This window comes from Capsicum annuum, chromosome 5 (assembly GCF_002878395.1).
Source record: "Capsicum annuum cultivar UCD-10X-F1 chromosome 5, UCD10Xv1.1, whole genome shotgun sequence".
Lineage (NCBI taxonomy): Eukaryota > Viridiplantae > Streptophyta > Magnoliopsida > Solanales > Solanaceae > Capsicum > Capsicum annuum.
Genome location: NC_061115.1, coordinates 109,574,719 through 109,588,182, shown reverse-complemented (window position 1 = coordinate 109,588,182; position 13,464 = coordinate 109,574,719). Strand labels below are relative to the sequence as shown.

Genomic DNA, 13,464 nt, shown 5'->3' with positions numbered 1-13,464 from the left:
ATATTCAAAGGGGGCATGATGTAGACACCTAATTTTGTCCCTTCCGAAAACCCAAGTTATCCGTTTTTACCCCATATTATGTACCCTACCCCGTGTGATAATCCCACAAAAATACAAAAAAATAGAACCCTTAACAAAATTCCTAACAAATCTTATCCTAACCAACTCACCCTACCCAACCTACCCTTTACCCTACCCCTACTACCCCATCCATGTGACCCCCTCACATTTTTTCTTTACAAAGAAAGAGAATACATATACACACAGGAGAGGATATAGAGGGGGGCTCCATTTTTTTCTTTTCTATGGAAAACACGGTACACACACCAGACACAATTTCCATTTTTCTTTCCTTCTAAAACAGCAGAATACATATACACACGCACCACCATATTCACATACCCGCACACAGTAGCACATACAACCACCTTCATCGATTCACATTGGAAAATGGGACACCGGAGAAACACACACTCACTTATACACAAGAAACCAACAACAATCCACACCAGAAACAAGAGAGAGATAAGTAAAGAGAGGTCGACGGAGAGTTGAAAATTCCCATGGTTTGATCTTAACGGTGACTGGTTTCCCATCGAAAAACTCAATTCAACCGACCGAAACTAGTAAAATCGATCCCTAATCGATTGAAATTGACAGTTTGCGATCTGATTTCGGTGAAATTCGACGAAAACGGGTGAAATTGGGTATGAGTTTGTCATTTCTGGTTTGGTTTTCGCGAGAAACAACAGAAGGTATTACCGAAGTTGTTGTTTTTCATTGAGGTTTGTTCCGGGTATTTCGCTGGCGGCATCGAACAACTTGGGATTGAAATATAGTCGAGGTCCATTTCTCCATCTCATCCTCTATTCTCATCTTGAATTTTAATTGTTGTTATCTTGAATTTAATTGCTTTCATGGGTGTGAATGATTCGTGTGCTTGACATGTTCGAATATTTATTATGCGTATGTATTTGGTGTTGGTTTCAGTTTTTGAAAAGTTGAATTGATAAGTGAATGAACTTAGATATGAATAATTAAATGTTCCATTGTTGAAATTGATTGTTTGGGGGTGAGAATTGAAGATTGATAAAAAGCAAAGGTTAGTTATTTTTGATTCATTGATGTCATTGAATGTGATAATGCCATGATAGATCGATCTCGGGTAGGCAAATAGTAGGCTCGGGGAAGCAAGTTTAGAACTTTTGGATTGATGGAATGTTTGAAATATGTATGTTGGATGGTTTTGGTTTTGCCGCACTTGGATCTATTGTACTATTTGGCTGGGGAATGCCCCGAGGTACTTGTATTGATTTATTTGGGGAATGCCCCGAGAAGTATCATGTACTTGAACACGGCGCATGGTCAATGCCTAGAATATCGGGTGGAGTTTAGTTTAAGAATAGCTTACGATTAGTTTAGAATAGAGTAGGTTTACATTCTCGCATTTTTCATTTTTCAGGACTGTATAAGTGGACTAGACACTAAATTTTAGATTGTTTTGTTTGTTTGCTTGATCGATCATTTTATGTGCTTTGTGTGGTTTATACACTCGTAGTGTCAAATTAGTCGATACGCTCTACCAAGAGACCGTGGTCGAACCACGAGATCGAAGGGTACCTAACACCTTCCCCTCGGTCAATAGAATTCCTTAGCCGGAATCTCTATTCGTGGATCAGTTTAAAAGAGTCAAAATTGTTTTGAAAAGAATATTTCAAAGGTGACTTGGCACACCGGATTATGCCAAGTGGCGACTCTGAGTTTTGAAATGTAAAAAATAATCCTTTTTCGAAACAAATTTTCAATCTTCATTTTGTCACTTTAATAATAAAAACCTTTCAAACTTAAAATCCGAATCTTTTTGGAGTGAAAAGGGGGTGTAACAATATTGAATCACAATTTGATAAAAATTATCAATCGATCTAATTTTGAGCTTCTTGGCTTAATAAAATCAAATAAATATTTTTCAAATAAATTGTTTTTAACAAATTATTTTTAAATCAAGATTTGTCCTATTTGAATTAATTTTCAATATGAATTTTGATTGAAAGCTGATTAGACAAAACAATTCATATATATGAACACAAAAACGTAAAATAGTCATTTAGTTGACAAAATTGACCCAAATAAATATTTTAGAAATTTTTATCTGCATAATAAAAATATTTAAATTTTATTTAAAATCAAAGAAACTCAAAACTAAACTTAGTCAGGGAGGGCAAAAATTAGGTGTCAACAGTAGGCTAGATAAGATTCTGCCCAGACTGATCTCTCATAGCCAATCAGAATTTTTAAAAGAAAGAAGCATCATTGAAAATGTGTTGTTAACACAAGAATTTATTATTGATATTGGTAATATAGTAATCCTAATAATGTAAATGTAGTTCTAGATATATCTATTAGAGTTATCATCAGAATTTACCTATAAATTATTAAATTAATTATGAGAAGACCATTTAAAAATAGAGAAGCTTTTTTAGAAAAATTAAAGAATCTTTAATTAGTAATTATTCAGAATATTTAAGTCTAAATAAAACAAAAGAAAATCCACAAAGATTAGCCTAACTAATTACCTTAATATCGAGTATTGAAGCGAAATTAATAATCCATTTAAAATCTAGAAGAATGAGACACATACCACCTAATTATAATAAAATTAGATTTAGATACCTACCAAGATATTATAAATAAGGCTTAAATGAATAAAGTGCAGAAATACAAAGAATTAAAACAAATTATTTCTGAAAAACGTAAAGAATTAAAAATAAGAATAGAAAGACTACATTATAATATATTTGCCGGAGTTAGTAAAAACTCAATAGATACACAAAAAGATGAAATATCAAAATTAGAATCACAAATAGATAGTTTAGAATATATATATCAACATGAACTATTCACAATAAAATGAATAGTTCCCGATTTTTCTATTATATCTGTAAACTGTTCTAATAATTTTAAATGTTCTTCTTTAGTTTTTGTATATAATAATATATCATCTATGTATACTATACAATTAGATAATTGTTTGAAATAACTATCCATAAAATGTTGATATCTACCTGATGCATTTTTATATCCAAATGGTAATACGTTCCATTCATAAAACCCTTGTGGTACCGTAAATGCGGTTAATTCTTTAGATTCTTCTTCTAACTTTAGATGATAAAATCCTGATTTACAATCGAATTTGCTAAAATAATTATATCCTTGTATTTGCCTTATTTTTAATATCTTATTTGGTATTGGATAATTATATATTATAGTTTTTACATTTAAATTTCTGTAGTCAATAATCATCCTACTTTTTCCTCTTTTTTGTTCACTATGTTTATTTACTATAAATGCTGGACTATTATGTTTACTATTACTTTTTTGTATATATTGTTTTTCTAATAATTCATCTATATGCATTTTAAATTCTTTTAAATCGTCAAAATTATATGTTAATGGTTTTTGTGTTATTATGCTATTTTTATTTATTCATTCAATTTTTATAATAGTTTTATGTTTTTCCCATCCTTTTAATGGATCTTCACTCTATAATTGTTCTAATTTTTTCTTAATTATTTCTATTTTATTTATTGAAAATATAGTTATTTCTGTTTTATTTATCGAAAATACTACTAGTTCTATTGTATCTTCAGTATTTTTTATATTTTCTAACTTTTGTGTAATTTTTTCACTTCCTTTTATCCAATCAGTTTGCTTTCTTATTTTATTATTAACTCTTTTTGCTCTTACTTTCTGTTTACATGGTGTTGTAAACCACCAGTCTGTTCTAGTTATTATATGTGGGTATAATTTATCTAAGAATGGCATTCCTAGAAGTATATCTTTTGATGTTAGTTCATAATTATAAATTTCTTCTATTGTTAATATCTTATCCCATACTTGTATTTTTACATTCCTAGCTTTATAAGTAATTAAGCTTCCTTCATTATTAAATCCTTTAACTATTATTGGTGTTTTTAATTTATCCCATTTACTTTCTGGTAAGCAATTATATCTACATAAATTAGCTTCTGCTCCTGTATCTATCATAGACGTATAATATCTACTATAATATCCTTCTACTACTATTTTCATTAAAACATGTATTTTCATTTTATGTTAAGGCTCTTCTTAAGAATAACTTCTCTTTGTTATATGTTAAGGTTAATTGTGTATGTTCTATATTATATGGTTTTACTTGTTCTAACCATTTTATTCCTAATATTATATCTGTTTTTTGCATTTCTTCCTTTACTTCGAATTCTATTTTTATTTTTCTAACTCATATTATTATTTCTTTTTCTGCTATATTTTTACTATTTATTAAACTTCTTGGTAGATCTGAGCACATATCATTATCAGTTTTTATTTCTTCATTTTTTACTAGATATTTTGCTATATAATTTTCTTCTTGTCCCGTATTCAAAAGTATTAGATATTCTTTTTCATTTATTTTTCCTGTTATGTAATATTGGTTTAAATTACTTATTGAATTTGTTTCATAACTTGTTCTTTTTGATGAGCTTGATGATTCTGGTTTTTCATCAGCTATTCTTTTCGTTGTACTTATTCTATCATTTACTATTTCTAAATTTTCTTCTATATCTATGTCTCTATAGCTATAATCATTATAATCTATTGTTTTTACAATTTGTTCGAATGGGCTTTCTATTCGTATTTTGTTAATCTTATTTTTTCCTGTTATTTTATGTTTTGTTGTTAATACATATAGATTTTTGCATCTTGCTGTAAATATTTTACTTCCTGGGGTTAATTCTATTCCTAATATTTTTCAATATAATACGAGTGATTTATCTATATTTTTATCTGTTACCGCTACTGAATAATTTGCACTTATTATAAATTTAAATTTTTGGTATATTAGATTTCCTTTTACGGCAGTTATTATGCTTTTTTTCTATAGGTTTTATAATTCTATCATCTGCTAAATATAATTCTATTGGTGTATCTATTCTTTCTCTAAAACATGCTTTTATTAATATCTCTGTACCTCCTAGGTGTACATATTTTATTGGATATCCTTTACTTTTTATATCATTTATCTCTTTATTAATTATTCTTTTTGTTACTAATGGTATACTAGCTTTGCCTTTTGCATATCTGCAGTCTATTACATGTTCTTTTTGGCATACTACATAATATTCGTCCTTTTTCCTAGTAAACATATTTTTTATTATTGGTATTTTAAATATTTTTTCTACACTTAAATCTAATTCTTTTCCTTTTATTTCATCAAATATGTTACTGTCAAATATTATTTTTTGTTCCGTTCCTTCATCATTTAAATATTCTTCCTTTGTTATTATTTTTATATCTTCTTCAGTCATTTGATTCACCTATTTCACTATCTATTTCATTATCTGTTTTGTTTTCTGAAATTTCATATATACTATCCTCACTTTCTAATTCATAATCTATATAATCTATCTGCATATATTCTGTATTATCTATTTTTATTTCTGATATTTGTTTATTTTTCGGATTTTTAGGTAATTTACAATCTCTAGCTAAATGGCCTATCTTTCCACAATTATAACAAGTACATTCTTTTATAGATTTCTTCTTTCTATATGGTCTTTTGTATTTATAATTTTTTACATAATATCTTTTTCTCGGTTTCTTATATTTATATTTTGATTTTTTATATTTCTTATATTTCTTATGTCTTTTTCTTTTCTTATAATATCTTTCTTCACATCCAAATTGTTTATTTTTGCAACATGCTAAATTTCTTATTAATGTTTTTTCCAATTTTTAATTCTTCTCTATATTTTTCACATAAGTTTCTATACCATTGTTGTAAAAATTTTATTCTTGCTCCTAACGTATCTACTATTTTTGCTTCTTCCCAACTTTTTATTATTTTTGAACTAAATGGCTCAGGTAATTTATTAAAATATAATTTTCTTATCTCTTTACTTTCTTCTATACTATATGCTCCTTTATAATAATATTCTTTAAATGCGCAAGTATATTCATCTATATAACACATATTACATATTGTTAATTTTAACATTAAATTCCTATTTGTATCTTTTTCTTCATCTTGTTCTTCTTCGATTGTTGTCGTACTACCAAATTCATCTTTTATAGCTGTTTCATATTTTTTTAATAGTTCTATAGGTGTTAGTTTAGTTGTTGTCGATGATGTTCCTTCTATAGGTTTATTAGTTCTTAATACTTTCTTGCTATTTTCAGTTAAATTTGAAAACCATAGTTTTACTGATCCTATTAGTGTTCTTTCTATATATTCCGGTGCATCTGTTATGTTTATATTATTATCTAATAATTGTTTTGTCATATATCCTATCCATAATTGTATTGTTTTTTCTGTATCTATTACACAGTCTAGGTCTAAAAAGTTATAATTTTTATTAACTATTTGTTTTGGTGTCCATTTGTCATATTCATTATATTTTTTAAACTTACTCTTATAATATATAGGTTTTCTTATTTCTGCTGTTTTAGGTATTATATTTTCATCTTCTTTTTTATCAGAGGTAGAGGTATGGACTGCGTACATCTTACCCCCCAGACCCCACTAAGTGGGAATACACTGGGTTTGTTGTTGTTGTTGGGTACTTTCTAAGTTTTCCTCATTAATTTCTTTTTGTTTTTCATTGATTTCTAAATTTTTTGTATTTGTTAATATTTCTATATATGTTTCACTATCTTCTGAATCATAATTATCTGTCTCTTCAACTTCTATATTATTTATTTCTAATTCTTTGTTTTTTATTTCCAATTTTTCCTTAAATTGATTTATCTCATTCAGTAATTTTTGTTCTCTATCTTTTTCTTCTTTTTCTTTTTGTTTTTGTTCATACAGATCTTTTAACATTTGTAGTTCTTTTTCTAATTCAGCAATCCTACTATTTTTAGTCTCTTCTATTTTTCGTATTTCTTCCGTAGTTTGTTGTTTTATTTTTTCTATTTCCTTTTTCCTATCTATTTCTTCATTTTCTCTTTCTATTCTTACCATTGCTGTTAATTTATCTTCTAATTTTAATTCTTCTTTTTCTAACATTAGATATAAATGTTCACCTATTTTCTTATATCTTCTTCCTAGATTAGAAAATACTATTTTTATTTTTAATCCTTCGTGGTTTTCATATATTTTTTCATGTATTATAAATTCTTCTTTGTTCATTTTATTGTGAATAGTTCATGTTGATATATATATTCTAAACTATCTATTTGTGATTCTAATTTTGATATTTCATCTTTTTGTGTATCTATTGAGTTTTTACTAACTCCGACAAATATATTATAATGTAGTCTTTCTATTCTTATTTTTAATTCTTTACGTTTTTCAGAAATAATTTGTTTTAATTCTTTGTATTTCTGCACTTTATTCATTTAAACCTTATTTATAATATCTTGGTAGGTATCTAAATCTAATTTTATCATAATTAGGTGGTATGTGTCTCATTCTTCTAGATTTTAAATGGATTATTAATTTCGCTTCAATACTAGATATTAAGGTAATTAGGTAGGCTAATCTTTGTGGATTTTCTTTTGTTTTATTTAGACTTAAATATTCTGAATAATTACTAATTAAAGATTCTTTAATTGTTCTAAAAGCTTCTCTATTTTTAAATGGTCTTCTCATAATTAATTTAATAATTTATAGGTAAATTCTGATGATAACTCTAATAGACATATCTCACATATCTCACTTAACATATATCTCACTTCTGTATTTTTTAAATTACTGGGCTCTGATACCATTTGTAGGGGGGTGCGGATATCTGACGTATAAAATAGATTTATTAGGTATCTAGTGAATCTATTTTTCTTTGTGCGTGAATATTTCTTAAATTTTGTTTCAATATCTTTTAATGATTTATTCTTTTAGTAAGATATATTCATTAATTTATTTGGTTTATTATTTTATCCTGTAGTAATTGCAGAGTTACAAATTTCTGTATAATAATTTATCCTAACTGTACTATAATGTATATCTAATTCTAGATTTTCAATGTTATTTATTATCTTGTGTTGTTTTTTAAGTATTTTGTGATAAAAGCTTTAAGAAAAATAGGGTTCTCTAACAAAAATGGTGGATGTGATGGAGATTGATTTCAAATAACTACTACTCATTTTTTTTAAATGGCTAGGATATTGGTTTCTTTCATTCAACTAAAGGAGTGAAGCAGGGGGATCCACTATCCCCAACTTGGTTTATCTTGTCTGTCGAGGTTTTGACTAGGGCATTCATCCATCTATTTGATGACCCATCTTATGTTGGATATGGGATGCCAAAGTGTAGTTCTAATCTCAATCACTTGTCATATACAGATGATACTATTATATTTGCTTTCTCTAATGATTACTCCCTTAAGATGATAGTGCAGGTATTGCAGGTTTATGAGCAAAGTCAAGGAAAAAAGGTGAATAAGAATAATTTTTTTCCTATATGAAACAAAACATTGGAAATAAAGTGGTACGTCAGGTGGAACATATCAGAGGGATGTCCGAAGGTGCTTTTCCTATTAAATACCTAGGGTGCCCCATCTCTCATACAAAGAAAAACAAAGAGGACTCTATAGATTTTCTTGATAAAGTTAGGGGTAAACTAAAAGCATGGAAGGGCAAAATGTTATCATATGGAGGGAAAGAGGTAGTGTTGACAAGTGTTCTGTAGAGTGTTCCTATGTATGTTCTATCTATAATTATTCCTCCAAAATGTGTCATTAAGGAGCTTCATAGGATACTTGCAAAGTTCTTTTTTGAACAACAAAGAAGATGTATGAAGCAACCATTGGCCTGCTTTGTTAAAAGTATGTTTACCTAAGAAATAAGGTCTCTATAAAATATTTCTCAGGTAATGTATTCAAGGTTATAGTGGAGGTTTAGGAAACAACGAAAATTGTGGACTAATTTTTTGTGAAATAAATACTACAAATAGCAAATTCCAACATTGGTTGAATGAAAGAGGCTATCAAGTGTGGAAAGAAATATTCAAAAATAGGTTGAAATTAAAAAAATTCTTCTGGTGGAAACCTAAGAGTGGAACTTCAACATTTTTGTATGATAACGGGTCAAATATTAGCCATTTGTATTTAAAACATTCATATGTTAAGACTTGTCACTCTTTGTGGGATGTAGGGTGCTTTATCAATGAGGAGGAATGGGATTTTGAAAAATTGGACGAAACTGTTCCTCAAAATATGGTTGATCATGTAAAAACTAATATGAATTGTGTGAAGACTGAGAATAAGGCTGATAAACCATGGTATATAAAAATCAACAATGGAAAATTCACTATCAAGAGTGCTTGGAAGATACCAAGACAAAGAACTGATGAAATAAAAGATAGACGGTTATCTGGTGTAAAGAAATCCTTTCAAGATATCTTTTCTTAGATGAAGATCTGGTTTAGGAGGATCCTATTTTAGTTTTTATGAATTAGTGGCATCATAATATATCTCAAGATTGGGTTTGCTATACTATTCCACTGAGGGAAATAATTGATCATCTACTCCTTAAAGGAGAGATCGTAGAGAAGGTTTGGCAGCACTACTGTACTTCAACTGGTATCATTGATCAGAAGTTGAATTTAAATCAAACTATAATAATGTGGATTACAAAAGATGGAAACTCAATGGTCAAAGTTGTTTATCAAACGATTCATAGTCTATTTCATGGTTTATATGAAAGAGAAGAAATAAGACAATTCATAGAGTTTCATATCACTATAAATAGATCTTGTGGGAAGTAAATAATAGAATTGAAAAATTTATTAAATTAAGGTTCAAATGGAGGTTACAGGAAATTGTCCTAACATTATGGATGCTTTAAATGGATACAGAGTGACCTATGTGACTAGGGTGGTAAGATGGTGTCCACTCTTGAGAATTGGTTAAAAACAAACACTAATGGGGCCTAGAAGGACAACCCTAGCCCCAATTCAAGTGATTTTTGTATAAGGGATGCTGGTGGAAAATTTTTTGTGATTGAGGATTCCAGATAATACAGTGTTGATTTCGGAGGCCAATACTATCAAGAAATATCTGATGTACTATAACATTAATAGACTGCAACAGTTAGTGATTGAAACTAAATCTTGGAGTATGTTTTATATTATTTGGAGACACCTTGGAGTGTTTCAATGGAAGTACAGTTCATCAAGGAGTTTATAACACTCACATCAACAAGAGTAGTACATTCCCTTAGGGAAGGTAACACTTTTGTTGGATTTTTCACTATCTAGCTTTTGATTTTACAGGTGGCTATTAATTTAATAATCTAGAGAAGGTGCCAACAAGAGGAAGAATCATAATCAAATTGGAAAAGCATGGACCAACATACAACAGTAGAAATATTCAACCAAACTAATCACATATCTACTAATAAGAAGCCAAACTAAGCTGGTGGTGAAATACATAAGAGGAAAAAAAATCCAAAGGAAATTACCTTTGTGTGAAATAATTTTAACGTATATGGGCATCTACACCTGGTGAGAGCTTGTGGTGGCATTGGATGCAAACATTCGCACAGGGGTAACATGAATGGGGTTTTCACACCTTCTTTTTAAAACCGGGCATCTACATCAAGGAAATAGATGAACTATGAAATTAGGGTTCTTGAATTCCAATTTATCAGATCTAATAATGGTACCAACTTTATAGAAAGTACATGACATCGATTTGAGGAAAAAGAATAAGATAATGCACAGTAAAGGTTTTAACTTAGCTTGGAGTAAATCAGAGTATAAATAAGCATCACAGGTCAACTGGAATCAAGCTTCACCCATGGAGCTAGAATCAAGATGAAAATATAAGAACATCATCCCAGATTTTTAGCGATAGATAGAAAAAAGACTTAGATTCTTGAACTTTTCTAATTTGAGGAATATGATTTGATTTTTGTTTTGTTTCTTATACATATCAAGTTTTTCATTAATGGATCTGTCAATTTTTGGGCCTGATTGTACAAAGATAAAGTTTTTGTTCTATTAAATAGGCCAATCTCAGGTTTCAGTTAAAAAGAAACAAATACTCTCATCACCTATTGTCTAAAAATACCCCTAACCTATTTTTCTGGTTAATATTTTTTCAACTTCAAAAAGTCATGTGCCTTATTATGATTGGTCACATATAATCTTTATAATAAAAATTAATGTTGACCCATTTTTGAAACCCACCCACTTTCTAATTTTATGTTTTTAATTCATATTTTTTTTTTCTCTCAATGAAATTATCATTGAATTTACTAAAGGCAAAAGGGTCAAAAGTACCCCTCAATCATTGAAATTTGATCAATTTTACCCTTTTTTTTTATTTTAAGCTCAAAATTACCCTTAATGTCAGGGTGTTGGCTCACTTTTACCCCTCAAAGCTAACAAGAATTATGTTACATTAACTAGAGGTGGGCGTTTAGTATTTTGGTTCGATTTTGGTTTTTTCTGGTTTTTTTTTTATGTTTAGTGTTGAAGTTATGCGTACCAAAAATGGAACCAAATTAGTTCGGTTTGATTCAGTTTATGTTAATTCGGTTTTCTTAGGTATCGGTAATATAATTATGATTTTTCGGTTTTGGGTCTAGGCTAAATTCTAATTATAAATTGGACTATTTTTTAAGATTAAAAATTTTGTTCATCAACTTAAACCAAATATTGTCCAAAAACACAGTCTCCATGCTACTCATTAGACGTCAGCACAAACCAAAATCAAGAAGCAAAAAATGAAATACCTAAACAATACAACTATCGAGAAGAAATACCATGAATCAATTGGTTTTCTTCTTTGTCTATACTTGGTGTTGATAAAAAATTTGTGCATGAATATTAATATTACTACGACCAGTAGTTTACTAATAGGGCCATAGAGGAACAAAGAAAATTCCAAAACCCTTACTTTTAATAATGTAAATAATCATGTACTTTCATGAAATAGAGATATTAAGTTTAAGGGTAGAGTCACATGCGTGATATATCAAGTTTCACGTAGAGAATTTAACTCTCGACCCCTTGGATGGCCAACTTGATGACACCATAGCTTGACTTGCTTGAGGGAATTTAGAGAGACTTTTTAGAGTGTCTGAAAAGTTACTTAGATTTGTTTCTAAGTGCAAATGACACCCTAAAGGTGTTATAAGATGTGACTTTTCAATTTGGGTAAGAGGGGAAATGTCCATGATGCCATTAACTTAAAAGCTGAAAAAGTATTGCCATTGTCTGTGGGTCAACTATTGAATCATAACCAATCCTTATGACTAGTCAACATGATTCGTGACCAAGACAAAACCACCAAGACACCTTACACTGTTGACCTTACGACTCAGTGACATGACTCGTAATAGGACCCTACGACACTTAGGTCTAGTCATAGTCAACACAGAACCTAAATTGGGGTATACACTGAACACCCTACGATTTACACCTAACAAATCGTAACATATCCTTACGGCTCTTAGTGATCCACTAGTACTCAGAGTAGAATCTAGCCACAAACTTACTAATTTGGTTACGACTTATCCCAATAACCCGTCAGGACACTCTATGACTCTTAGGACAACTCGTAACCATGATAGTGAGTGAAAAATTCTAGGAATTTTCAAGGACCAAAAACTCGCGGAGTTACATACTCCCTCATTGGGATCATTCATCCTCGAATGATAGGACATTGTATTTACTAGCATGATTTGACTCCACATACCACTACTCTAACCTTTAAGAAATAAAACAAAGACACCAAGGAATTTATAATTTTTTTTCTTTAACAAAGATAGAAAACAAAATGTTAAGGAATTACACATTCCTCAAGCATGATTATTAGGAATGGGGAACAAGAATAGATACTTGGACTTCATGTCCTCCTCGAATTCCTAAGTAGCTTTCTCAATCTTTTGGTTCCGCCAAAGAAATATTATCGAAGCCACTTCCTTAGTCCGTAATCGATGGACTTATTGATCCAAGATTTTCACCGAAACTTTTTCATAGGACAAAAAATCTGAAATACCTACCTTTTTTAAAGGAACAACCATCAAAGGATCACCCACACAATATCTCAATATCAAAACATGAAACACTGGGTGAACGCAGTTCAAACTAAAAGGTAACTCTAATTCATAAGCAACTTTATCAACCCTCTTCAAAACTAAGTACCGACCAACATAATGGGGACTGAGCTTCCCCTTCTTCTAAAACTGCATCATTCCTTTCATGGGAGACACCTTTAGTAAAACCTAATATCCTACCTCAAATTCCATTTTTCTAAGCCTCACATCTGTATAGGACTTTTTTGATTTTAGGAAGTCTAAAGACTATACTGAACCACCTTTCCCTTTTCAATCCTTGATGAACCAAATCCAGGCCAAATATCTTAGCCTCACCAACTTTAAACTATCTGATTGGAAATCTATATCTCCTACCATACAAGGCCTCAAAAAGAGCCATACCCATGCTAGAGTGATAACTGTGTTGTAAGAAAACTCTATGAGTAG

At 29.7% G+C, this 13,464-nt stretch overlaps 1 protein-coding gene across 5 annotated transcripts in view; it reads right to left on the bottom strand.

Moving 5' to 3' along the window:
* Nucleotides 1-11,076, bottom strand: part of LOC107852992 (DNA mismatch repair protein MLH1) — a 39,514-nt gene extending 28,438 nt beyond the window's left edge. For 2 of the 5 annotated variants that reach the window (XR_007055837.1, XR_007055838.1), the window contains exons 1-2: nt 10,710-10,996; nt 10,435-10,565 (exon numbers count right to left, since the gene is read on the bottom strand). Coding sequence is in view for 1 of the 5 variants with exons in the window: in XM_016698023.2 (XP_016553509.1) it covers nt 10,435-10,527 (93 nt within the window). In the remaining 4 variants the exon portion in view is untranslated. Of the gene's footprint in view, nt 1-10,434 lie in introns of all 5 variants that reach the window. The other 3 variants (XM_016698023.2, XR_001669629.2, XR_007055836.1) reach the window with 3 other exon arrangements.
* Nucleotides 11,077-13,464: the final 2,388 nt, after the last annotated feature.